Below are 27535 nucleotides of genomic sequence, written 5' to 3'. Positions count from 1 at the left end.
GAAGCCCGCCAAAAAGTGGAACAAAGGGCTCGACTTGGGTTGGAGTCACAGACGAGAACACAAACGCCATTTAAGAATCAAGTTTTGGCAAAAAATACCAACCGGAGAATTAATATTCATTAAATAAACCGGCAGTATGTTCGAGGCTACCGTAAATAATTAAATAAAGATAGTAGCCTAAAACAATGGGAAATCCCATAGGAAAATATTTGCGGTTGAATATAAAAAGTAGTATCCACTGCCACCAGCCAAAACTCGATCAGGGGGGACGGAGACGTGCCCCCTCGACTAACAGACCCTGGGGCAATCGAATTGCCCCAGCCAGTACGTCCACAATATGATGGTTGGTACTGGTTCTGTTCAGAATTTAAGACTAGTAAAGTCAATGGTGACTTTACATGCCCTGGGAGACAGTAGTCAGTCCCAGGGTATGGAGTCTATACTGGGGGGTCACTATGACACCCCTGTGTCACTGCACTGAGGGTGCTGTGTAACACACATCACAAAAACACATGACGCCCTATGGGGTAAAAGACCCCATAGCCCATTAAACACATCTAGATTCAAAGAAACACACTCAAATCATGCCCAAGAGTGAGGGTAAAAGGGTCTCACTCTTGGCAGGAGAAAAAAATAAACCCCAAAAATCCAGCAAAGCTGCTGGGGGACTCACTAGGTTAGGAAATTCAGCCTAAACAGAGAATTCTCCCTAACAATCGCCCTCAGATTTCAACATCTGGTTCGATGAAGAAACCACAGCCACACACATCTCTAGCCAGTCAACTAGTAGCAATGAATCTACACCAAATAGTCAAAGGAGCAACCCACATGGCAGGGCATACACTTGACGCAATCTTCGCCAACAAAAAACTCATTACCACACCACCACCACCAATTCAAATACTCTGGAGTGACCACCACATCATTCCCTTCATAATCACACTGACCACTCCAATAATCAAGAAACAAGACAAACCACCGAACCTCATGAAAAGAAATTGGAGAACCATCAAAAACTCCAACCTAACCGAACATCTGGAACTCAGCAAACCACAAGCAACAACTATGGATGAAGCTGACCTGGACAAAAAAATAGCTCTACTCCAAAACTGGATCACAACAATGATCGATGAAATCGCCAAAGAAAAATCTTTCACCCCTTCACGCAAAAGAGCAATGGAAAAATGGTTCACCCCACTGCTCAGCGCCATGAAAAGAAATAAACGAAAACTGGTACTAGAATGGAGGATCAAAAACGACCCCGGGGTAAAAAAATGCAAGTTTCAACAACAGATCCGATCATACAAAAAGCACATGCAAAAAGGAAAGTCTACGACTTTGAAAGCACCAAACACCCAAAAAGAACCCTTTAAAATCATAAATGAAATAAAAAATCCACCGGACTGCAACATGCCTATACCATCGAAGAAACTGTGCAATGACCTAGCAGACCACTTCAAAAACAAAATCATTACCATACAAAACAGACCATGTGAACAGACAACAAACTCTGAAGCTTCCCTGAAGTATCAGTGGAGACTTTCATCAAACTGATAAATCAAAACAACAAAACAGGCTCCCCTGCGGATCCCTGCCCTCCGGACATACACACATGGAATACCATAGGATTGTCTTCGACCTTTCAATCGGTGTACATCGGGCCTCTACTTAATGATACAGCAGGAAATGTAGAGGACCTCTCCAATTACAGTCCCATCTCCAACATCCGGTATCCAGCTAAACTGCTTGAAACGCACATATACAGAACAACCAAAGAATTTGAAGAAGAGCACTGCTTACTAGACCAGGCACAAGTAGGCTTCAGACCAATGAGAGGAATGGAATCAGCACTCCTCTCAATATGAGATGACCTAAAAAGAAACACTCGGACAACAGTACTGCTTTGATACTTAGAAACTTTTCTGCAGCATTCGACTGTTAACCACGGCATCCTCATCACGAGACCGGAAGAACTTGGAATCACCGACCGTGCCCTTTTGTGGATCAAATCCTTCTTAACAAACAGAACAGAGACCATATGGATGAAACCTTTCAAATCCAACCCAAGGGAATCCTCATGCAGAGTATGACTAGGATCATCCTTCTCCCTGCTATTATTCAACGTCTACCTATCTCCTAATCAAGATCATCAAAAGACACACTCAACTGCTAGAGCTACGCTGACTAATCACAAATAGTCTACAAAATACAAGCCATTCAAGAAGAAAACAGAGAACTACCTTCATGAAATATACAACTGGATGAACTCTAACTATCTCAAACTCAACCCCGGCAAAACAGAAATAATGATCATCACAAAAAACTGAGGCGACAACCACTACATCCCTTGGCCAAAGGATCTCGGTACAACCCCAGCCCCAACGTCGATTGTTGTACATCAGGACTCCCAGGTGTTTTACAAACTTACTGTAGAGCCACAAGTAAACGCTCTAATGAAGAAAGGAACAAGTTACTTACCTGTAACTGTTCTCCAGCATGGGTCTGGCATTGGATTCACATGCTCATGAATATTCCCCATCAGGCTGGGAATCCTCGGTAAAGAAAAAAATCAGTATCAGTTTTGTTTCTGATGTGTCTTTCTTAGTAACCAATCACTGGTCTCTGGGTCATACTGCCCCCAGCCAATGACTGCCCTCTCCCTAAACCCCACCCCTGGCAGCCATCCTCAGATTTGGTAGCACGTAAAAAAGTGGCAGTATGACCAAGTGAAGAGCCGCAGAGAGGTAGGAGGGAGGGTTCGCATGTGAATCCATGCCAGACCAATGCTGGAGAACAACAGTTGCAGGTAAGTAACTTGTTCCTTCTCCAGCATGGGGTTTGGCATGGATTCACATGCTCATGAATATAAGAATACATAGCAGTACGCACAACCACGGAGGTGGCAAAGGCTCAACATTAAGCATTACATGAACTCAACATTAAGCAACTCTTACCTCCTCACCAGGCCCACCTTCAGGCGAACAGGTTACGCAGCACTGCTTGGCCGACCCTGGACTCCTCCCTGGAATCCCGGTCGAAGCAGTAGAATCCTGTGAAGGTGTGTCGATGTCCACGTAGCAGCCCTGCAGATATCCAGCAGAGGCACAACAGACAAGAATGCCATGGTAGCAGCGATCGCTCTGGTCGAATAGGCTCACCGACAGCTGGGCAACGGTCGGTTTGCCAACCAGTGACAGTGCATGATGCAGCCGGAGAGCCATCTGGAAATGGAAGCCTTCGAGAGGGCCTTCCCTTGGTTCACAGGTCCAAAGTTTACAAAAAGCTGTGATGTCTTCCGAAAACTCTTCATGCGGTCCACGTTAAACTTCAGCGCTCTAGCTACATCCAGCGAATGCAAAGTCCTCTCGGCCGGCGACGGGAAGAAAACTGGCAACGCCAAGCGCTCGTTGAGGTGGAAGTCCGATGGCACCTTGGGCAGGAAGGAGGGGCGCGTCCTCAGCACCACCCTCGTCTCGTGGAAAGTCAAGTATGGAGGCTTGCAGGATAGGGTCTGGATCTCTCCCACCCGTCGTGTGGAGGTGAAGGCCACCAGGAACGCTGTTTTCCACGACCGGAACTTCAATGTTGCTGAATGCATAGGCTCAAATGGCGGCCCCATGAGCCTGGTCAGCACCACGTTGAGCTCCCACGCCGGGGCTGGAGCCTTCACCGGCAGGAACGATCAGAACAGTCCTTTCATAAATTCCTTCACCAGGCGATGAGACCACAGGGATGACCGTCCTGCAGTCCTGGTGTATCAGGAAGTCGGTGCCAGATGTTTCTTGATGGAAGCGTGAGCCAGCCTTGGCCAGCAACAGTAGGTACAGTAGCACTTGAGGGGCCATAATCCGTAGAGGGTTACTCTTCTGTGCACGGCACCAGACAGAGAACCTCTTGCACTTGTGTCCGTAGCACTCGAGAGTTGAGGATGCCCTGGCCTTTGCAAGAACCTCTCTGCAGTCTGCCGGAATATCGTACCCTCCAAACTCTAGTGCTGCAGGAGCCAGGCCAGTAAGGTCAGTGACTTCGGGTGGTGATGAAGGATGGCACCTCCTTCTCTGGAGAGAAGATCTGCGTCCATCGACAGTTTGACTGGGGGGGACGCTGACAAGTCCAGAAGGTCCGGGAACCAGATCTCTCAGCCACGCTGGTGCGACTAGGATCATCCTGCACCGGGACCTCTTGAGTTGGTTGACGAGTCGCAGTAGCAACAGCAACGGAGGAAACGCATACAGGAACAGGCCGTCCCAGGGGAACTAGAAAGCATCACCCATGCTCCTCGGCTCAGGAAACATGGTGAACCTCTGCCACTTGGAGTTCATCGCCATCGTGAACAGGTCGATCTGGGGTTTGCCCCATCGTTGGAAGAGTCGATCCACTTGGTCCTGACGTAGTTCCCACTCGTGGCACGAGCGCAGCTCCCTGCTGAGTGAGTCGGCAATGGTGTTCTTTATCCCTGCTAGATGAAGGGCTACCAGAAACATCCCCTGCGCAACGGCCCAATGCCACAGATCCTGGGCTTCCTTGGATAGGGCTGGGGATCTGGTTCCTCCCTGCTTCCGGATGTAGAACATCGTGGTGGTGTTGTCGGTGAAGATCCTCACCACCTTGCCCCTGAGGGACGGGAGAAACGACCCGAGGGCCCAGAACACTGCTCGGAGTTCCAGGATGTTGATGTGGAGTGGCCTCTCCTCTGGGATCCAAAGGCCTCTCACGTGAAGATCTCCGGTGTGCGCTCCCCACCCTTCCAGGGAGGCATCCGTCATCACCGTCACCTGGTGTGCTGGGGTCTGAAAGTCTGTGCCTGCCGCGAGATGCGCACGGGTGCCCCACCACCGAATTGCTTGGCGGAAAACTTCCTTGAGTGGGATCTTGTCCTCAAAACTGCCCGCTGCTTGCATCCAACGGGCGTCGAGGAACTCCTGTAGGGGACGCATCCGAAGCCTGCGTAGGCGCACCAGGTAGATGCATGAGGACATCAGCCCAAGAAGGGACTTGATGGACCTCAACCCGGCAACGTCTGTGGCCAGCAGACTCTGCACCTTGCCCAGGATGGCCTTCATCCTTTCCTCCGACGGCGAGGCCAATCGCGCTACTGTTTCGAGTCTGGCTCCCAGAAACAGTGCGACCTGCGACGGAACCAGGTGGGATTTGGGGAAGTTGATGGAGAATCCCAGGTCCGTGAGCAGCTGGATGGTCTTCGCTTTGTGCTCGACAGCGAGTTTGCACGTGCTGGAGGGTGACCATCCGGAACTTCTGTGCCTTGATATATTTGTTTAATCAACGCAGGTCCAGGATGGGACACCATCCTCCTGTCTTCTTTCTGACGAGGAAGTATCTTGAGTACACTCCGGAGCCCCGGAGCCTCTTTGGGACAAGCTTGATGGCTCCTTTCTTGAGCATCGCCCTTACTTCTAACAGCAGTTGAGGGACGTGGTTTTCCTTCCTGGCCACGGGAGGAATGCAGGGGCACTTTTTTAGAAATTCGAGTGTGTGCCCGCGGGACAGGGCATCCAGCACCCAACGTTCGGTGGAGATGGACTCCCACACGCTGACTAACTTCGCCAGCCGGCCTCCCACTGGGGTGCTCAGGTGGAGGCCCGACGCTACGGCTGGTTCAATCTTGCTTGGCAGCGGTCTTGCTGCCTTGGCCTCCCTGGCGATGACGGCGAGATCCACCTGACTTGCCACGTCCTCTGTAGGCCTCTTGCGACGAGGAGCGGGCCACCTGCCGGTACATCGAGGAGCCACCGCCAAATCCTTTGGAGGCAACTTGCTTGCCTCCGGAGTTCCGAAAGGGCGGCTGTCGTTGTTGCAAAACTCCCAAGGCCCGAGCTGTCTGTGTCGGTCTAGATGGCCTGAAGTGACTCATCCACTGTTTTTCCAAACAGGTTGTTCCCATCGAAGGGCATGTCCAAAACTCTGGTTTGCCCGTCCTGGCGGAAATCTGTTGCCTTGAGCCATCCCCGCCGTCAAAGGCAAACGCTGTTGCCCAACTGGTGGAAACCGGTGTCGGCAATGTCCGTGGCCACCGTTATGGCATGGTCCGCCCTCTCACCTTCCTGTAGGATCGCCAGGGACTCTGCCCTCTTGTCGTCCGGTAGGAAGTCCAACAGGGGGGCGATCTTGTACCACAACTCCCTGTCGTAGCGGGCCACAATGGCTACGGCGTTGGCCACCTTAATCGTCGCCGCAGACGAGATGACTCGTCCAGTTTCTTTCCCTCGCCGTCCGTTGGGGAAGTTGAAGCCGATGCCCCCGCCGCTTTCTTCTTGGCTGCCGCCGAGACGACTGAATCCGGGGTCGCCTGTCCCCTAAGGCACAAAGGGGCGGCATCAGGGACCCGGTACTTCTTCTCTTACTGGTCCCTTTTGGCAGGCGTCGTGGATGGGTTCTTCAGAAGAGCAAGTCCCTCGTCCCAGATGTCATCCAGCAACGGCACCGCGATGACCGTCTTCCTCTTGGCCTCGCGCCGTTGGTAGAGGAAGCCTTCCTTCTGCTGCTCTTCGTGGCCGAGCTGGAAAAACTCGGATGCCCTGGCAATCATGGCGTGGAAGGAGCCAATTTCGTCGGGCGGGGCAAAAAACCTTGGTAATCTTCAACTCCACTCTCCTCCTTCTTTAACATCTGACATCCCAAAAAAGTCTATCAACTACACCTCCTCCAAGGCACTCTACCTTCTCTAACTCTTCCGCAGCGGCTCACTGTCTCCAGAGCCCAGGTTCTCTCTAAGCTGGACTAATGCAACAGTCTCTTCCTCAACCTCCCTGCTTTTTCCCTGCGCCCTCTGCAACTCATCCAGAACAGAAAAGCTAGACTTATCCCTGGTCTCAAGCCCAGTAAATGCATCTCTCTGGCCCTGAAATCACTTCACTGGCTCCTGTGGCTGCAAGGGATCAAATTCAAGACCCTCTGCATTGTCCACAAGGCTTCCTGGGACCTACTTACCTTCAACGTTGCCTTTCTGAATACTGTCCCTCCCGAGCCCTCCGCTCATCTACCTCCAACCTTCTGCGAGTGAGCAGGTTCTCCAAGCAGAGATTTGGAGGGAGATCCCTTTCCTCAGCAGGTGTCTCCATCTGGAACAGCCTCCCTGCCACCCTCTGTCTTGAGCCTGATATTCCTAAATTCTCTTCCTTCTCTTACCCTACCCTGCTAATCTACCTCTACGCTTTTCCTTCTCTCCCTTCCACACAGTTTACGGACTGGCCGCGTGGTGTACCTCAGAGTCTCACAGGTCCCAGGCACCCGGCCAGTCCTTTCTGCACTTGCCTCGGGGCCCTGCACCCCACCCGCTCACTGCACCACTGGCATAACGGGGGGGCCTTGTGTGTCCCAAGCCTGGGTGTACTTCAAGAAAACCTAAAGCGCAAGCTCTGCAGTGTCTTAAAAAAAATAAATGAGCAGGGCTTTTTTCATACGTGGAGCTCGCGCCTTTCTTTCGCTTACCAGTAATGGTAAGCATGTTCTTTTTGTTGTGAGGCAACCTTGAGCCCACCCATGCACTGGTCAACTGGAGCAGAGCATGCCGGATGTTGACAGCGTTATTCCATGCCCTGGACCCAGACTGGAGGCAATATTTCTGCAGTTGAAGGCCAAGGACTGGTACGTTTAAAAACATGTTTGCAGTGCTCGAAGTGTGCGGTAGCAGCTGGGAGCAGTGTTCCTCTACTTTTTTTTAATTACGTTTTACTGCTCCTACTATACTTTTATTTTAAAAAGAAATCATTCCAGAATGGATTTGTTTTCAAATAAAAGCATAGGAAGAAGTTGAACATGCACTTTCACTGCACTGAACGTTCCCTTAAACAGTGCATGTGAGGTGGCATGGCAATGGAGTTTGTGGGGAGCAGGTGCAGGCGATTAGGGAACATAGTTCCACTACTTCGTTTCGTACACTTAGACCACCACGGTCACACCATTAGGCTCTAGGCCCTCCGCATCCCTCCAGAAATTCTGGGACATTGCTAAAAGGGCCTCTGACCCTCACAGCTGTCGCGAGTAGGACACAATGCAGACTATGAACATCATTCAGATCTGCATTTCAACCCCACAGTGCAGGCAGCATTTATGATCGGTTTTGTGTAAATTCTCACATTGTACAGAGGGGGCTGCTTACATGCAAGTGGCTCTATTTATGACATTTCAGGGCACAATCAAAATGTGCCCTTGTGGGATTTTGGCCACTTGGGGTAGCTGTTATTTTTTGTTGAGGCATAATCCCGAGGGCAGGGTGGGGGGGAGGGGGGGATGGGAGATCTGATGTGTGTGTGTGTGTGTGTGTGTTAGCTGTGACTTTTGAGGCAACTGGCATGTCATTAGGTAATGGGCAATTTACAACCTAAAGACCTTCCTACTACTCTACTTAACTAGGAAACGTGTCTGCTTCCAACACTATGTAAGTGAGCTAAACAGCAAAGCCACCTTTTAAAGATTGGCTTATCCCATGATGTCCACAACCCTGATGTGCAAAAAGTGGGTTTGTTTTTATTTGGATATCAAATGTTCCTAACATCGTGCATTACATTGCAGCTAGATATGCACCATGAACTGGCAAACGCAATTATGCACATCTTAATCATGGCAGTACCATGCTGGCAGCTACCATCAAAATTTGCATTTCATCTTTAAAACCCGTTTTTGGCCAAAGCTACTTTCCCAATGTGCATTAAATTGTGCAATTGGTTAATAATTTGACACTCTTTTTCCAAAATATTCCTTTGGGACAACGGAAATGAGTGCACCATACCAGTAAATTTGCCCTGCCCTCGCAAAGTCTTTGCAAAGTCTTCTACCATTTGACACGTTAGTCCCGCGCCCCAGTATGTGTGTTGGTGTGCAAGCGTGCAGTGGGTCGGTTGAAGATGTGTCGTGGATCAGTGAGGCCAGTGGTTTCGGTGGGATATGAAATCGAGCAGGGCTCTGAAAAGGGGGTGTGACAAAATTGTACTGAGCGTGGTAAGTGAGGGGAAAGGGACTTCGGCATGGCCACAAGGAGCCCACATGCATCTTCAACCGGCTATTGAATCCTAAATGGGTGTTGCACAAAATCAAAAGGTAAATATCACATATCCATGACATTTATTCAAACCGGCACCCCTCTTCTGAGCTTATAACACACACAGGCCTTTCTGCTTATTTTATATTTAACAACAACCCTAATAGTAAAATGACTGCAAACCTGGAGTGATCTATAACTATTTGGACACACGACCTTTCGGAGTCGAGTGCTCGCTTCTAGGTATGGATTTCTGTCCCAACCTGTTTGTCAGCTCGTGACCCGAATCATCTATGCCCATGCGCTGGCTGCTTTTTCACAGGAGAGCTAGGGGCTGGGGGAGCCCCGGCTAATGGGTGGCTTTTGGAGACTGCCAGGCTGTGCCCCGCCTAGACCCCGCCCGCTTTAAGCCCTCGTGTGGGCCCCATTTCAACATGTTTCAGGGTACGTGAGCATTTGCCTAGATTGGAGAAAAGCAGTCTATGCCACCAGTGGCATGCATACATTGTAGTAGATGCAGCCAGGGGCCACTGGTGGATGGCTGCAGATTATCACATCAAGGGCAGCCACCGGAGAGCGGAAACACCAAATGTCCACTCAAAGCTATTAACCAGCCTTTGTCATCAAGGGGCTAATGTAGAAGAAATCAAAGTAAAAAGGCACCAACGTGATAGGTGTTAGTAGATACCACAGAGGTAAGTGGGGGGTGGGGTGGGGGTGACGTCCCTGAAGGGCTACAGCAAATGCAGCTTGTAACATGTACACTCCAGGTGCACATTTAATGTGCCCAATGAAAGAAATATCTTGTAGTTTCATAGGACTGTCTGCCATCATATGGGCAGCTGCTTGGCACCCATGTCAACTGGAAGGGTTGTAGGCCCCTAAGTGCGTACTTGTGTGCAGGCAGGGATGGCCAGCAGCTGATGCATGCTCTAAATAATAACCAGACCCTCCAGCTTATTGCGATTTTGCGATCCCGCAAAATGCCGCGAAAACGGCCGTTTTGCGCAAAATGCCGCAAAAATGGCCGTTTTGTGCAAAAACAGCATCTTTTAAAAAAAAAAATTTTTCTTTTTTTTTTTTTTTTAAGTAATCTGCAAAAATTACTGTTTTGAAAAAAAGAATCCTCAGGGTGCCAGGTGCTCAACTTTTTTTTTTGTTTTTATTTACACAAGAAATGAAATCACTTGCGCCCCAAAAATTGCAGCCCAATCCACAAGGGACACATGAATGGGCACATTTTATATGCGCGCCCATTCAGATGGCCTTTTTCACCTCCTTGATCAAATAAAGTGGCGTTTCTGTCAATTTAAAAGCACATCCCTCATTTCCAAGCAAGATGCACTTTTAAACGTGCAGAAATTGTAGGCAACCCTACGCGCACGGGATGTGGGGCTGCCACTGCATGACAGGGTCTTTCCTGACCCTGTCATGCATTTCTTTTAAGGTATGAACCGCTGCTGAGTTGCTTGCATTTCTGTTCCTCAAACAGGATAAAAATGCATTTTTTGGGTCACATTTTACAGCGGCAGGCACCTAGAGTGCCTGTCCCTGTGAAAGGCGCTGGGAGCTTGCAGAACACTGTCGGGAGAGCGATTCTATTCAAAGTACTCCCCATTTTGATGACAAAAATCTATCGAATGTTACAATTTGACCAATTACGTGCAGTACTATTCGATCGATTTTTATAAATACTGAACATGTGTTGCGGGGGTGTCACCCGCTCCCCTTGTTTAGTATTTTTGGTCTAGGGTGGTTGCAGAAGTGTTTTCCCCTTTTTCCTCAAAATTGGAGGCGGGGACAGAAAAAAAAGGAAAATAACGAAAAAAGGACCCTGCAGAGTCGGATCCGACCCGCGTTAGAGGGACGGATCTGGCACCGCAGGGTTGCAGGGGAAGCTGCAGCGACCAAGCGGTTAAGTAGGGGAGGGGGTTGGGTGGTGGTGAAAGGTACATTTTGGGTTGTTTGGCTGAAGTGCAAATCAATTTGCAGCAAAATTGACTACGGTCAATTCCGCCGCAAATAATTACACTTCGGTCAAACAACCCAGAACACCATTCAAGGCAGCTGCCAGCGCACAATTTGCGCTACAGCTCAAGCCTGTGGAAATGCGCCGGTCACCTTTGAGAATAAGGTGACCTGCTCATTTCCAAAAATGGGTTGTCTAAAAATAGCATATCCTCCGTTCTTTTTTTAAATGCCCCCTCATTTGAGGAACTGGGACAAAATCTACATTTTAAAAAAAAATAATAAAAATGGTTACACTATGAGAGAGAGAGAGGGAGAGTGATGGGTGAGATGTGAAGTGATGGGCAAGAAAGCAGAGGAAGAGCAGTGGGTCAGAGGAGGAAGTGCTGCACAAGAGAGCAGAGGAAGCAGTGATGCGGTGGGCCAGAAATCTGAGAGCGAGCAGAGGTACAGAAAGTAGAGGAAGCGGTTGGCCAGAAAGAGGCAGTGAGCTGCAGATTGGGAAAAAGGATGAGGGAAGAATGTGATAGAATGGGAGAAAAGATGCAAGATGCAGAAGCAGCACAAAAGAATGAAGGACTGTATATTGAGGGAGGAATTGTAGAGTGTAAGGTGTGAGTTGGGAGTATGATTTGGAGTGTGGCAGGGCTGGGCAGTGCAGATTGTGACTTGACAGTGTGCCATAGCACGTGAGTATTTGTATGACAGAGTGAGAGGTTAAGGAATGTAAGTTATGATGGAGAGTTGGTGAGATGTTTGTGGGTGTTTGGGGGATTGGAGAACATAGAAGGGGAATATTTTCAGCATTACAATTGATAATGATCAATTTAGTTAATACTATTAAATAGGCATGAACATTAAACCAGAAATGTAGCCAAATCAAACACTGTTCTGCCAAGCCAGAGACATCTGGGACTCTTCCTATTAAATTAATACAAAAGACACATAATAATGATACCCTGGCTCTCTTCTAGCCTTGCACTCTACCTATTTCCTGCAATGTGGCAATCTTACACCCTCCAGTTAATACAAAATGTCCTGCAAAAATGCCGCAATAAATAAAGGTTTGTGCCGCAAAATTTGCCATTTCATGCCGCAAAATTTGCCATTTCATGCCGCAAAATCCTGGAAGGTCTGAATAACACAAAAGAAAAGTGCAGGCGCCACGCCTTTATTTCCTCCGTTTGTCTGTGTAGCATTTTAATTTGTGTAATAAATATGGGGAACAGATTTATCATTTTTTTTGTTATCCCAGCGCACCAATTTTAAAATTGCATGTCATTTTACCCCATTCTTCTCAAATTTTGCTGTAAAATGGTCCATTTAAAAACATTATTTTGAACCTTTTCTCAGAAGAGAGCTGCACCCATACCTCCTACATTCCTAGTGCTCCCTCGCTACGCTCAGTCTCTCACTAATTCATGTCAGATGGTAATGCTCCTGCGCTTAACATTAGTCAGCTGCGCCCACTGACCTAAAATTGTTTAAAAAGCCACTTACTGCTCCGGATACACCCACCCTCTTGGCACAAAATCTGCCTCTACCATTAGCAGGTGCATAATATATTTACTGGTTCTTTGGGCACCAGGGGACGGACACTGCCACCTATTTGTTGGTACACTGGGTGAAAGATGTAATTTAGAAAACCTACATCTTTCATCTTGTGCACTGCTCAGCTCCTCCAGTTGGTAGCATGGTTGTGTGCTTTGCCCATGCCTTGTGGCCCAGGTCTTCCTGAGGAGTCGGGTGGCGCAGCCTGTGCTTCCTTGAGAGGTTTGGTGGGCGTGGCCCCCATCCTTCGGTAGGGGTTCCCCACATTTTTTGTTACACCACTGAATGCAAACAGCATCTCTGGGTTTTGATTTTGAAATGTAGGCAGGTCTCGTGCCATGTCTGAAGGAGATGTCTTGGACAGCTTGTTTCTTAATGTCCTGCCACGGACACGCAGACTGCTAAATCCCAGATTAGACACATTACAGCACAATGAGAAATGGCAATTGCACTGTCTGCTCTGCTTTTGAACAGTGGTTTCACTGCATGATGCTGTATTCCCCAGATTTTGTGTGCTCAAATGGAAAGGCCAGCACCTGTGAAAAACATGCAAGGCAAGACTGAAGCTGGGCAAAAAGTCCTGTTTTTAATCAGTGGTACAAGTGTATCGAACAAAATAGTGCAACTGTGACCTTAAAGGTGGAAGGGGTAGGCAGGAGCATAGTGCAACATGTGATAAGGTATTGAGATCAGGCGGGTTGATGGCCAAGTGGGTGGAACAGGTGAAAGAATGTGGTGCCCCGGTATTCTATTCTTTTCCTTTTCTTTATCGGTCACATTCAGTGGAATCATTTATATATTGCCTAAACTCGCTGACAGGATCTCCATGAGAACCTTTACCTAACATCGAACTGAAAAGATGCCACTTCAACAGAGGCACATACATAGAAATAGCTTGCGTTCTCATTAACCGAATTTGGTAATTTACTCCGAACCCTGTGTCCCAAGAATGGAAGTCTGATCACCTCTGGTTTGACGGAGCTTTTGGGATGAATAGTCTGAGATCCTCCATAGAGCAAAGTTTCCACAGGAGAGGAGAAAGAAACCCTACTACAACTAGTGATTTAGATGAGCATGGAAAGGAGAACGGGTGAACCTATGCCCTCTGCCCCCAAATACTTGGTACCTATGGGCAGGGCATATGGTGGTAGGCGTGGTCTAATTTGGTGGACGAGGTATACCGATGTTGGGGGCAGAGCTTAGGGGCCCCCATTGGAAAGTCTTGCAGGGGGCCACATTTTGTTAGGCCACTGCACTGCACTTGCAATAAATCCTTGAGCTTCTCTCTCCGCACTTCCCCAGTCTCTACCAACTAGGTGCACTTGGTCCTCCTGCCCCTCCCTGTCCTGTCTGCACTTGCATGATCTGCAGACAGCTCTGCCTGACGTTCATTCTGTCTGTTCTTCCTTGTCTCTCCCCTCAATGTGCACTTGAAATAAACTGCAGAATCGCAGTCAGGCCTATTTGCTGTATCTATACTGTTAAATGTACCTTATTCACTTAATCTGCCTGTGCAAACAATCGCTTCAGAAATTCAAGGGCTCTGAGCGACTTTTTTTTTCCCCCTGTGTTCCCACCCTCCCTGAGTGTTTTGAAACACTTGCCTGTGTATAGGCGCTTTATAAATAAACCTTACCATACCATACTAGAAATAACGCCAACATTGTAAAAATATAACTGCTGCCATCAGACTGTCTTTAGGCACTAATGAAAGTAACCAAAAATCCCAAGTATAAAAAGCAAGGGTGATACAAAAGTATCCCTGTTGCACTGTATTGTAAGATGTTGTGTGCAATGTTAAAACGTTACAAAAATGTAAAAGATAAAGGGGAAACATAGTTTCCTAGTACTGATAGTCTGAAGGATTGATTATTTTCCCCATGGCAAATGAGCAAAAGTCACTGGAAAGTGAAGCTGAAGGCTTTACTTGTGATCAAACATTTCAGAGCGGGTTAAAAAACAAAGCAAAAAGATTGGGGGTCCATAGACTATGGTGAGAAAGTTGCCAAAAGAGAACTATCTCCTAACAATTAATGAATTAAAAAATACAAATAAAAAGTTAATGTTCGTCTCTACAGACAAGTTGTAACATGGGCACCTAGACCCCATGTTAGGCAAGATTGTATGCAGTACTCTGTGGGTGACTGCACCAGCCTTGTCCTCTTGGCAATAGTTAACCCAACCTTTGGTATAAGCATGTACTACACAAGTTGGTAGAGTGACTGAGCAGCCAGGCTTATCTCAAGAGGGGGGTTAATGTGAGCTGTAGGGTTGTAACATAGAGTTTCACAGTGACAAGTATCCAGATAAAACTTATACTCAAGGTTTCTTTATTTATTTGACAGTCAGTTTGAATAAGCCTTCTTTAGAAGAGAGCAAATATGTAACACTTAAATATACTTCAAAAATACACACTCTCAGTAAATCAGTAGATGCCCATTTGGGATGGCACACACTTCCCTACACCCTCAGGTAACCTCACTAGTTAGGACACTGTGGACATTGATATATCACTGGTACATTAAAGGCAATACTGAGTTTGGTGTCAAAAAGAGAAAGGTTAGAGGAAGAAACAATGGTTAACCAGTTTCTCAAACGGGTAAGCACTATTAAAACCCCCAATGCAATGTAGATTAATCCTTTCCCAGCTATACAAGTAAAGAATGTATGACTTTTGGTCAGAGGATACACGAGGCTTCAGGGAGCCAGGACAGCCAATGTCAATTGATCAAAGTCTATGGGAGCTTAGGCGCTTCTTCTTGCACAATGTTATAGAGCGTTTTTGTTCAAAAAGAAATCACTGTTGGTCCACAAGCTTGGAGGCTTGTGATGGGCAAAGCTGCATGCAACTCTGCGAATGCAAGTCTCAACTGAGAGCTAGAAAGCTACACAACAAAGAGGTAAGTACCCCTTAGTTTACATTACCTTAGGTCTGAAGAAATGGTTCCAGTTGGCTTCTGTTCCTGTTGTATTATGGCAGATCCTGTTGTTGGCAGACCGTGGGAGAATGCCATTATCAGCAAGGCGACCCCAGGTGAGCTGCAGGGACCCTCCATTAGACTCCTGCCACCTCGTGGCCATGCTGCCCCAGACCCCCTCGTATGGATCCCTTTCCCATTCTCCACGGCTTCCCCTTCCCCTCACTCTGCCCTCCTGGACCTCCCTCCCCTGTGATTGGCCAATCGGGCCTTGCACTGTTTTGGCCTGCAGCTTCACCGTGGGAGAACGCCATTATCAGCAAGGCGACCCCAGGTGAGCTGCAGGGACCCACCATTCCACTGTTGCCACCTTGTGGCCATGCTTCCCTGGACCCCCTCGTATGGATCCCTTTCCTGTTCTCCACGGCTTCCCCTTCCCCTCCTTCTGCCCGCCTCTCGGACCTCCCTCCCCTGTGATTGGCTGACTGTCTGGTCTTAACTGAACAACCAAGGCAGTCCTCTGCCTGGCAGCCCTGCGGCTAAGGGCCCCAAATCAAAGGGTGGCTCCTGCACTGACGGCTCCAAGATGTGTCTGTCAGTTTCCACAGGGAAAGCAAAGGAAGCCAGTGGCCAACAGACACCAACAAAACTGTGTGTCGGGGGTGGGAGGGGGGTAGAGCAATCACTCATCACTATACCTTACCATAACGTTGACTGTCATAAAATTACAACATGCATACTGAAGAGATTAATGACCACTGACCGAAACACACTCTTGGCTGGACTATAGATGTTGCACCGCACTAACATACTGCTATGTTTGCTACTCAGCATTTATATAGCACTCTATATATCATTGGTAGGTCCACAAAGCCAATGTTAACTAACCTATAGAGAACGGTCAAGATCAGCCTATGTCACCTTAGGCAGGTGTAATAATCGTTAGCATGTGTCGCATCAAGATAGAATTGTGAATGTTAGCATGTGCCACACTTAGATGGATTCCTCAATGTAGCCTGCGTCACATCTCGATAAAAATGTAATTCGACGATTGATATACGACTCTTTTGCCAAGCCTGGACCAAGCGTGCAATCCATGAATCAATAACCAACCTAATAACAATTTCACTCCTCTGCATAACCCTCAAACTCGAACCGAACACAACCCACAAGCCTTAAACGCAGCAAACCGCAAAAACTTCACTACACTGCAACAACGAAACAAACCGCACATAGACTTGCACAACAGCACACAACGACTACCGACCATAAAACAACCCAAGCTCAGCCAACGGACCCACCGGGCTGAGGCTGCCAACAGCACATCACTGCTATCTTGCACTTTTCCTGCTCACTCCCACTAACTCACCCCTCACTCCCTTTTTTCAGAGCCGCCAGAGCGCCAGGGGACCACTCCGGTGGTGATAGTGCGCGGTACAAATATCCTTTAACATTGTTCCTGGGCCTCAGTCGTGGGGACAAGAGGAAGGACGCCTGGGGACTCCTGCACTACGGTTTGAAGGTCGGCGGCAGCAATGGGCAAACTTCAGATCAGCAGCACTTTGCGGTTTCAGCTTCCCGTGAATAGCACTGTTAGACAAGATTCTATGCAGTACCCTTTGGGTGCACTACAATAACCTTGACCTCCTGGCAATAGGGACCCAACCTTTGGTATAAGTCTGAACTACACAGGTTGGTAATGTGGTCGAGCAGCCAGGCTTACATCAAGAGGGGTCAATGTGAGCAGTAATGTTGTGACAGTTTCACAGTAGCCGTTATTCAAATAAACACTTAGACTCAAGGTTTCTTGCTAAAACAATTATTAATTTATTTCACAGCCTGTTGTAAAGCCTTCTTCAGAAGCGAGCAATATATGTAACAATTAAAATACACTTCAAAGCACACTCTTAGTTTCTCTCAATTAGATGATACCCTTTGTGGATGGCACACAGACGCTTCCTACACCTTCAGGTGACTTAAATAGCCAGGACACTGTGGGCATTGATGTATCACAAGTGCATTTAGAGCAATACTGAGTTTGGTGTAAAACATGGAATAGAGGAATAAAACAAAGGTTAACAAATACTTCACAAATGGGTAAGTACTTTTGAAAACCTTCCAGTGGCAAATACGTTTAACCCTTTCCTGGGGGAAAAGATAAAGCACAGTCAAAGGTGAGAAGAGTCTCTCAGGGAGCCAGGACAGCCAATGTCAATTGCACAATGTTAAGGGGAGCTGAAGATCTTCTTTGCAGGTTGGTAAAAAGTCTTGCACAATGTTTTTAGAAATGTTTGTAGAAAATGGAACACTTGAAGGGCCACAAGCTGGGAGGCTTGTTAAGGGCAAACCTTTAGCAACTCCCCAAGGTAACCAAGACAGGTCCCAACTGATAGCAAGTAAGGCTACACAACAAGAGGTAAGTTATCTTAGACTTTACAGTACCTCTGGGTAGAAAGAATGGTTCCAGCTGGCTTCTGTTCCTGTACAGCTCTGCAGATTCGGTTGTTCCTGAGCCTCAGTCGTGGGGACAAGAGGACGTCTGGGGACCACTGCTTTGCAATGGGAAGGTCAGCAGTAGCAATGGGCAAACTTCAATTCAGTGGTTCTTCAGTGTTTCATCTCCTCGCGTCTGACAGCAAATAGCAACATCGCATTTCTCGGATACCACTTTAGACTTTCCTTGCTTCTGGGGTCCAGCACTCTGTTGAGGTGGCTCAGGCTTTGTAGGTCCTGCATCAAGGAAGTCCGGGGGATCTTCCTAGCACTCGGGTCCGACTTAAAAGCAACGCACACTGTCTGGTGTTACTATCCCTGGCTCTTTGGTTCCAGCAGCAGTGGAAATACAACCAGCTTCGAGTGGATGTCCAGACTGGCTTACTTTGGAGTTGATTGGTCCCATCAACTCAAAGGGAGAAGTTCTTACAGGGCTTCTCTAGTTGATGCGAATTCGGACGTTAAGCACAGCAGCAGGGCTTCACCGGGCAAACCAACAGTCCAGGAGTTGCAGCAGGCGTCTCTTCCAAGTTCTTCTTCGGATTCCTTTTTCCAGTGGTCGACTCTGCCTTCCAAGCCAAAAAGCCTCTCCTTTTTATGCACGTTTTTTTTCCCATTCATTCCAGCCTACCTGTCGATCACACAGCAGGGTGGCTGCCCTTGCTGGCCAGCCAGCCAATCACCTTTGGGTGCATTCCTGTAACTAAGGAGACTTAGCACATAGTTTGGGGACCCTCTCACGCTTCCTGCACTGACAGACAAGCTGGAACCAAAGGCAGGCTTCACCAGTGAATCCCGCCAAAGACAAAAAGAACAAAGGGACCAAACCTGGTTTGGCTTGCAGAATAAATCTCAAGAAGGACCTTTACAACAAGAAATGACGAAAAAAGAAGGCCGGGCCATTATGATAAAATGGGCATAAATGGGTGATTCACTGTAGCTGCAATTGCAGCCCGCGGTAAAAACACTCAATGGTAGTAAAAAGTAAACCACTGCCACCAGCCATTAATTGTAGAAAGGGTAACATAAAAATGTTACATGAGAAACTAGACACAGGAGATACTAAGTAACACCTCCAGCACCCTATTGTAGTATAGTGTGTGCTGGGTCTAGAAAGTTACAAAGGTAAGTAAAGTCAATTTCACTTCACTGCTCTTGGAAACAGTAGTTTAACCAAGAGAAGGTATTTAAACCTTTTGGGAAATCTGAAAAACTTCCCTGTGCCACTGCACTAAAAAAGCTGACACAATGTAAAAAGATGATGCCTATGGAATTTCAGACTCCAAAACAAAAAGAAACGGTGTTCAAATCAAAGAAAAATACACGAGAGAGTGAGGAAAAGGTCTTACTCTCTGCAGGATAAAGTCCAGCAAAAGACCTGGGGGTCTGTAAGGTAGAAGGGAATTGGCACATTTCTGAGAATTCTCCCTAACACTCCATGTGTAGTTTCAAGCAGCTTGACTGGCAGCTATCATTAGCTGATGAATCGTGAGTTATCCGCTTCTTTGCCTGGATATTAACACCACATAAGAAAAAATACTCCTCAATATTCAGCAGATTTTCTTGACCCTCTCAGGTAACTCCCCTGAAAGCAAAGTAGGTTAATATGTCTGGGACCGCTAATACGGACCTAATGAAAAATTCCCAAATGCTGTTGAGCCAGTTGGATTCCTCCTAATCTCAAGGACAGTCATGCATGGCGTTCTGCTCCCTTTACTGCTTCACTTCTCCTGGATAGAGTTCATGGATGTATTAGTTGAGAAAACGTTTTGGAACTCATTCTTTCACCTGTTTGTTTTGTTAGGTTTGTCGGCAGCTTTCGACACGGTTGACCACTCCATCCTACTATCCCGCTTAGCCCCATTTGGTATAACGGGGCAAGTATTGGCTTGGTTCACATCATTCCCGGCGGATCGTACTCGGACCCTCTCTATGCCGCCATTTCTATCAGCCCCCTATCATCTCAGCTGTGGAGTGCCTCAGCACTCCTCCCTGTCTCCAATTTTATTTAATATCTATATTTGGGCCATTGTGTGTCTGATCCGCTCCTTCGGAGTCAAATGCTACTCATATGCTGACACCCAGATTCTTATGCGCTTTGATTTAGATCCAGAGGAGGAGGGGTTGTTGTGCCTGCGGGAGTGTGGCGGCCGTAGGAGAATGGATGAACTGCAATTGGCTCAAATTAAATGGAGACAAAACTGAGGTGATGGTGGTGGGCTGTCCCCCCAAACCCACACTCTGGGTGTCATCCTTCTGGCCCAAAACTCCGGGCCCTCTTTCTGTTCCTGTCAGTAAAGTAAAAAACCTCAGTTATTCTTTCGGCTGCTCGGACTATGGACAAACCGATTACAGCGGTCTGTCAAGCTGGACATTTCCATCTCAGAGTTCTCAAAAATGTTCTGCCTTTGATCCCAGTCTCATTACGCCCTCCTGTGGTGGCGGCTATGGTACTATCGCTTTTAGAATATTGCAATTTGCTGTATCTGGCTCAACTCAAGGGCCAGATCCTGCGACTGCAACGCCTGCAAAATCTGACAGCCCGGCTTGCTACTGGCTCCCCTTATGGGGCTCATATTACTCCGGTGCTTCGCACTCTCCATTGGCTTCCGGTTGCCAAACAGATTGAATTTAAGGCATTATGTATAGTCCATTGGGCTCTCCATGGTCATGAAGCTGAGTACCTGCAGACAAAATTCAGCCGCTACTTCCCAAGCCGTAATCTCCGATCAGCTTCAGCTGCTTGTCTAGTGGTACCAAAGTTTAAATGGACTAGGCTGGGCAGCCGGGCTTTCTCCATTGCTGCAGCAGCTCTATGGAATAATCTTCCGCTGCTGATCAAGAACAACTCGAACTACCTTGCCTTTAGAAAGGCTGTTAAAACCTATCTATTCTAGTCCTAATTAGTTCTGCTCCGGTTGCCTCCCTTTCTCTAGCGCCAAGATACCTTTTTGGTGAAGGTGCGATCTACACACTTCTTTAACATAACAACCTGTGCTCGGCTAATGGCAAACTGTAGGTCTTGGCAGACCTTCTGTGTCCGCTATGTTAGGTCGAACGCATTTCATCCACCAAGGGATGGAGTAGGACACTTAGCTAAAAAACAAAGCCCGAGAGAGACCCCCCCTCACATGAGCAAGAAGAACCCAGTAACAATATTTTTATGGGGGTGCAGCATGTGGAGGCATACAGAATGGGAAATGGTGGGGTGCTATACATGAGCCTTTGTTTTTAGATGATCATGAATGCCTCTGTAACCAATGTGCCTTGCTTTGGGTTTCAACATAACTACAATTTGTCTACATTTATGGCTTCTCGATATCTGACTAGGCCCTGCAATCCTGTCATTGTTATCAAGTGATATGCAAATGAGCATCTGATAATGAGAGATTTGTTGCTTTTCCTTTTTTTTTCCCATTACAAAAAGTTTCCAATCTGGCCAGCACAATTCCGCTTCTTCTGCAGAAACTCAATAACTTGGATAAACGAAAACACCAAAATGGAAGCATTTCTGACAGCATCCAACGGATCCGGCAGCTGATCTCGCAAGCCAGAAACGCTGCCAGCAAGGTAGGGTCACAGCAGATATATCCCACAGAGGAGATCATTGGAGGACAGACTACAAAAGACACATGCTACAGGGGACAGGAGCTACATTGCATAAGAGGTGCAGCGTTTGGGCAAGGTAGACCAGGTGTTGTGCAGAACACCCTAGCTGGAAAGGACACTGTATCTGTGGAGTGCCAGGGTTGTAAAGGAGACGTGACTCGGAGGGCAAGAGCTACAGACGTGACTGTGTGTGTGAGACAGGAGGACAAGGGCCAAGAGAGGCCAAGATCTACAGAGGACAGGTGATGTGGAATACAAAGTAGGAGATACTAGGGGGCCTTGAAGGAATGAGGCCCATTTGGGCAAGAGCCATAGAGGCCAGCAACAATGGAGGATAGAGACCAGAGAGAGGGTGCGCGTTCGGATCTGAAGGGGATTTCATCCAAGAACTAAGGAGCTATCGTGGAGACCAAATCAGAGTCTTGAGCTTTGCTGAAATCGTAGGTGGCAGTTATGATACACAGTGGCCGTGTCAGCTTGGTGTCTGAGAGCAGTGGAAATGGAAGGTTGAATTTGAGGAGGCGGCAAAAGTGATGATTATTATTTTGTTGGAACGGCCTGGGGGTGATGTAGGCCAGAGACACAAGGAAGTGGCAGTGGTCCATCCATCTTCTTGCGGTCTTTGTTGGTCACTAACGTTTTATTGGGCTAAATGAAAGTTACTTTGGTATGGCTTTTGGGATGGACAGGTGGATGCCTAGGTGAAGAGGGGTTAGTCTTGTTTTGTTATTGCAGCATAACTCAAGTTTATGAGCTTCAGTGAAAACGCAATGGAATAAAGGGAAAAATGTAAAGAGGTAGGTGTGCCTTTGGTTGTGTTTGACAGGAGAAAGGTAATTCATGTCTACTTAGTGGGAATTAGCATTAAGCTGTGAGTGATTATCCGGTATTGGATGCATTAAGGAGTGAATGAGTGACTGCTTGGTTGCTAAGGGAAAGGCTGTTATTAAAGAATGAAGCGAGTCAATGAAATGCGGAAACTGGACGATGGACAATATATCACCACAGGAGATGGGCCAAGGAGGAATCTTGTCAGGTACATACTGATTTGCTTAGTCTGGTGCAACCAATCCTAGAGCGAGCTCAGAGGGAGCAAGACATGTAGGAGTGTTCTCCGATGATGCCTGAAGTTTACTTTAACTGGGTTGTAGGTCTGAAGATTGATTTCATCAACAAACTTGATCTGACATGTTCATTTTTTCAGAAATGTAAGGATGAAAGAGGCGACCTAGGGAGGATTGTGATCGCAGATGTTGCAGGCATGGGAATCTGGTCTCAATGAAATGAATATTTAATTATCTGAACTGTACTGGATGAAAGGGTGATTGGCAGTATTGATGTGTGTGGGGTTCTTAAACTGAATTCTCGTAGGGATTTTCTTTCTTTTCAGAAAAAGGAGTGCAGGTCACAGCAGTTATGAGGTGGGGAATGAAGTGATTAGTAAAGCAGGTAAAATAGGTTCCGGAGAGGAGGTAGACCAATGGTTTGTGAGACATAGGGCTGCAGGGGTACAGGAGGTTTGACTGATTGGAACATTATGACAGGTTTTAGAGACGGGTTAGAATGTCAGGATAGTAAGTGGTTTAATGGCTTATGGGTGGAGTGAATGATGCGGTAATGGGAGGAGGGGTACATTGGAAAATAATGTCCTGCTTGTTTGGACTTCAAATGTGTTTACCTCTTTGCAGGGCAATGGGTTTCTGTGACACAACTAAATGAGCTAAACAATTGAGCTCTTGTCAAGAAAGATGGGACGGCAAGGGATTGGTGAATGTGACTTAGGTAGCAATAGATGATGTAGGTGGACTTTGTACTTCTAGATGAGGATAGGAGTGGTTGCCTTGGTGGGGCATGGGTTTGTGTTATGGGTGACACAATATGAAGGCAACGGCTCAAATTGTAATGCAAGGGTGTTCATTGGTGTGAGGAAAAGATGATGGCAACTGTGGATTTCAAGGAAGGAAGGAAGGACTAGTATTTGTATTTTATTGAATTTATATAGCGTTTTATCCAAAACGCTTTACAAGAGGAACAAGCAATATACAACAAACATTAGCTATAACAAGCATTAGATAACACATTGTTTCTTCTACTGTTTTCTGGTTTTAATCAATGTACATTATAGATGAGGATTGGTGAGAGAGAAGAACAAGGTGTGAGAGGGAAAAGAGGTAGGAGTAGTGGTAAAAGCAGAAGTAAAGAGCAAGCAAACAGTGAAAGGGAGAAGAATGGAAGTGATAGGAATTAGAGATGCTGGAAGTAGGGTAGGATGGAGTAGAGTGGAAGGGTTAGGGAGGTGAATGGAAGAGATAAGATTTTAGAGGTGCGGAAGGTAGGGTAGGAGGGAATGGAGCGGATAGAGAGGGGCACTAGCAGAGTGGATTTTCATTCCTGAGCTTGGAAATGTTTGTCCATGTTAGACACACCGGCAAATGCATGGGAGGGTGTCCGTGAGTAGGGAGACTACATAAAGGATGCCTATGAAGTGACAGCCCCTAATGATGCAGTCTGCACAGAGCCCCACATCAGTGATGGGAGGGGCCTGCCAGCTGATTCTCTGTGAACATAGAACGGCAGTGGAATACATCTTTATGGCCCTGCAGAGATTGGATATATATGGATATATATATATGCAAGATTGTGCAAATTATTTTCTTAAATTGAGGGGAGCAGGCCCTGTGCGCAAGTTCCATTAGACCCCCGAAGAGTATTGGTTTTCAAAGGGGAACCGGGCTGGTTCTTGGTCTGCTTGAGATAGCATGCAGTGAATAGGTCACAAGATAAGCTACTTTTCCTGTCAAGGAGTGTTTGAGAAGTAGAAATGTAGATTTTCAATGTATCGGATGTGAAGGTGTGGCATTCTGTAGATGCATAAATAGGTGTTTTCAACTGTGAACAAGAAACCAGTCCAAATTTGGCGTTTTTAGTGAGAGCTGTTTTGAATGATAAATGGATAGACCAAGTGATTATTTGTCCCACTTCAATCTATTGAAAGCATAGGTTGTTTGAGGGCACACCCTACGACCTCCTTCAGTTGACTGTCCCTACTTTCTCTTTCTGTAGGTGAAAGTACCAATGAAGTTCAATGGGAACTCTGGCGTGCTAATGCGAGCACCCAACAACTTGGAAGATCTCGCAGCCTACACATCTCTCAAGTTTTACATCCAGAACCCTGATTTCAAAACCAAGAAGAGGCGTCAAAGTGAGGATGCATCTGGGAACTTCGTCCTCTATCTTGGCAATCGTGATGTACGTACCACCACCTCGCACTGTACCTGTCTGGGAAGAAGAGTTAGGCACTTCTCACTCCCGAAATATCCTTGATTTGCTGATGTTTCATACCATTGAGTGCCAATGTCTCCAGGAGATGGGCATGGCCAAGTCCGAGAATACTATATTGATATGAGGTTTTTCTGACGTTCTCTGGTGAAAGCTTAGTAAAACCAACTTTTAGTGTGAGCAAGTCAGTCCAAGCTCTTATAATAGTAAATGAACAGAGCAGTCTGGCTTCACATTAGGAGGTGAGAGGGCTGGTACACACCCAAAACCCTGCACAGTAGAGACCTAGAAGCATGCACTATTCCATGATTTGAGTCAATCTGTTCGGGAGATTTGCCTTATGCCCTGTGGTCAGGATCTTTAGGTGTATCGTTCTGACTTGGTTACTCTGATTCTCTCTAGCTCACCAGGCTCTCTTAGTGGTAGTCTGGGGAGAGCGGCCCAGACCTAACTCTCAGGAGGTCGAATGGGATGGTTAAAAGGTACAGTACCCACATTTCATATATATACACCCAATGTGAGCAGTCCACGCATGTTTTATAAAACATTATCTTTTATGTGAAAAAAAGCACAGAGAAATAGCACTTAACTTACAGGTAAGTAAACTTAGTGAAACAAAAGGTGCCACAATGTATAAGGTAAGTAAAAAACTTTCAATACGTATTTCAAAGAAAAGAAAAGAAAATGAAGTAACAGGTTAGCAAATACCTTTTTCCTAACTGGGCCAGTAAGATTAAAGAGTCCAAGGGAGATCAGTAGTGCGGACTGGGCACAGTCTTTGGTGGCAAAGTGTTAACTCTGTGCAAACGTGTCCCAAGGAACAAATTCTGGAGTTCAAGTTGAGCTTGTCCCAAAATAGGCCCTTGATGGAGGTCCACGGATGAAGAAATGCATGAAGGAAAGGCTTGCTAGCAGTGCCAGGGAGACAGGAAAGCAATACTCTATTAATGAAAACCCCCCATTTTCTTTAAAAAAAAAAAAAAATTGCATACTGAACTATAAAATATATAAATAAAGCATTCAACCCTTTTTTTCCATCCTTTTGGATTCGAAAAAAGGGCATTTTTTTCGATCCTTTGGCTGGACACCAAGTCTCAAGAGGTGGTGATCTTGTAAAGGGTCCACAATGAGTAAGCACAATGGTAATCACAGATTACACTTAGCCAGTATGTATAAAAATAGAGTTAATGATTTATGGCCAAATATCACTGAGCAATGACTATTAACAGGTAGAAATATTACATAACAATAATAGATTACATATAAACAGTCGCTGGTTAAGGGATCATACAAATCAAACCCCTGTAAAAGAAAGTACAGATTAGATTATGCACCAATGGTCCACAGAGAGTTTACCCCTAATTTCAAATGTCCTTCCCTAAGTAGTCTGGGGCGTTATGCCCCAAAAGTTCATGAAGCTTCTGACAGTTTGTGATGCAGGAAAAATTGAAGGTAGGGTCTCTGAGGTCCAGCGAACAGTTCCAATGGTTAGCGGACAATGTATTCTAACTAATAGAAGTGTTCTCACCTTTCGGAATGCTTGCGCCAGTAAGCTATGGTAAAATCCAAGTATAGTAAAAGTTTTGTAAAAGTTAGGAAAACTTTTAAAAGGGAGTTTAGGGGCAGGTAAGAACCACTGTAACTTACCCCACATACTCTGATTCTTCATTCAGTCGCAGTCCTCGATTTGCAGTTTAGAGCTGATTTCCAGTTGGTGTCTTTCACTGGTGCAAGGACTCTCACATAAAAAATGCAGCAAAACTCGATGCAGGACCCCTCTCATACTGGACTTGGGTCAGGTAAGCTGTTTCGGACGGTGGTCTCCACAGCATGGCGACGCAACGGGCCTCACAGACTTTCCCTCCAATCTCAGGTCCCTTTGAAGCTAGGATACAGAAATTCCGCTGAGGTAAGTCTTGTAGGACAACCTGAGGATGCCCAAACTCCAGGTCGCAACTCGGAACTGTGACGTCGGCAGCATGGTAGCCCAAACTCTGAGCTGGTCAGCCACAGGACAATCCCGGGACACTTCCAAAGGCTCTTCTTAGCAGGGTACTGAGCAGATGGCAGGAATGGGTGTTCCCTCCACTCCAAGTGTCACAGCTCCCTCTCAGGACTGCTGAATATCACAAGCAAGATAGGGCTCCACCAAGACAGCAGCAGATGTTGGTCATCAAGCCTCCTTCAGTCGGGTCTCTGGTCTCTTCACACGTCTCACAGCTGGACAGGAGTCTTGCTTGTGTTAGGCAAGAATGTATGCAGTGCCCTCTGGGAAACTGCACCAGCCTTGTCCTCTTGGCAATAGTTAACCCAACCTTTGGAATAAGCATGTACTACACAAGTTGGTAGAGTGACCGAGCAGCCAGGATTATCTCAAGAGGGGTGAATGTGAGCTATAGGGTTGTAACATAGAGATCCACAGGGACAATTATCCAAATAAACTCTTACACTCAAGGTTTCTTGATTTAAACAATTATTTATTTAACAGTCACTTAAAATGAGCCTTCTTTAGAAGCGAGCAATATATGTAACACAAAAATATACTCAGTTTCAGTAAATCAGCAGATACCCATTTGGGATTGCACACACACTTCCTACACCCTGAGGTGACTTAAACAACTAGAACCCTGTGGACATTGATATATCACTGGTAGATGTAGAGCAATACCTAGTTTGGTGTCAAAAGGAAATGGTTAGGGAATAAAACAATGGTTAACAA

At 46.7% G+C, this 27535-nt stretch overlaps 1 protein-coding gene across 2 annotated transcripts in view; it reads left to right on the top strand.

Annotated features, from left to right (window-relative positions):
- LAMA5 (laminin subunit alpha 5) overlaps positions 1-27535 on the top strand; it is a 670647-nt gene that overhangs the window by 525696 nt on the left and 117416 nt on the right. For both annotated transcript variants that reach the window (XM_069650738.1, XM_069650737.1), the window contains exons 60-61: positions 21356-21498; positions 24601-24786. In XM_069650738.1, the coding sequence (XP_069506839.1) occupies positions 21356-21498; positions 24601-24786 (329 nt within the window). The remainder of the gene's footprint in view (positions 1-21355; positions 21499-24600; positions 24787-27535) is intronic.

This window comes from Ambystoma mexicanum, chromosome 3p (genome assembly GCF_040938575.1).
Source record: "Ambystoma mexicanum isolate Mex_15411 chromosome 3p, UKY_AmexF1_1, whole genome shotgun sequence".
Classification (NCBI taxonomy): Eukaryota; Metazoa; Chordata; class Amphibia; order Caudata; family Ambystomatidae; genus Ambystoma; species Ambystoma mexicanum.
The sequence above is the reverse complement of the archived record's forward strand: the minus strand, read 5'-3'. Positions and strand labels throughout refer to the sequence as shown.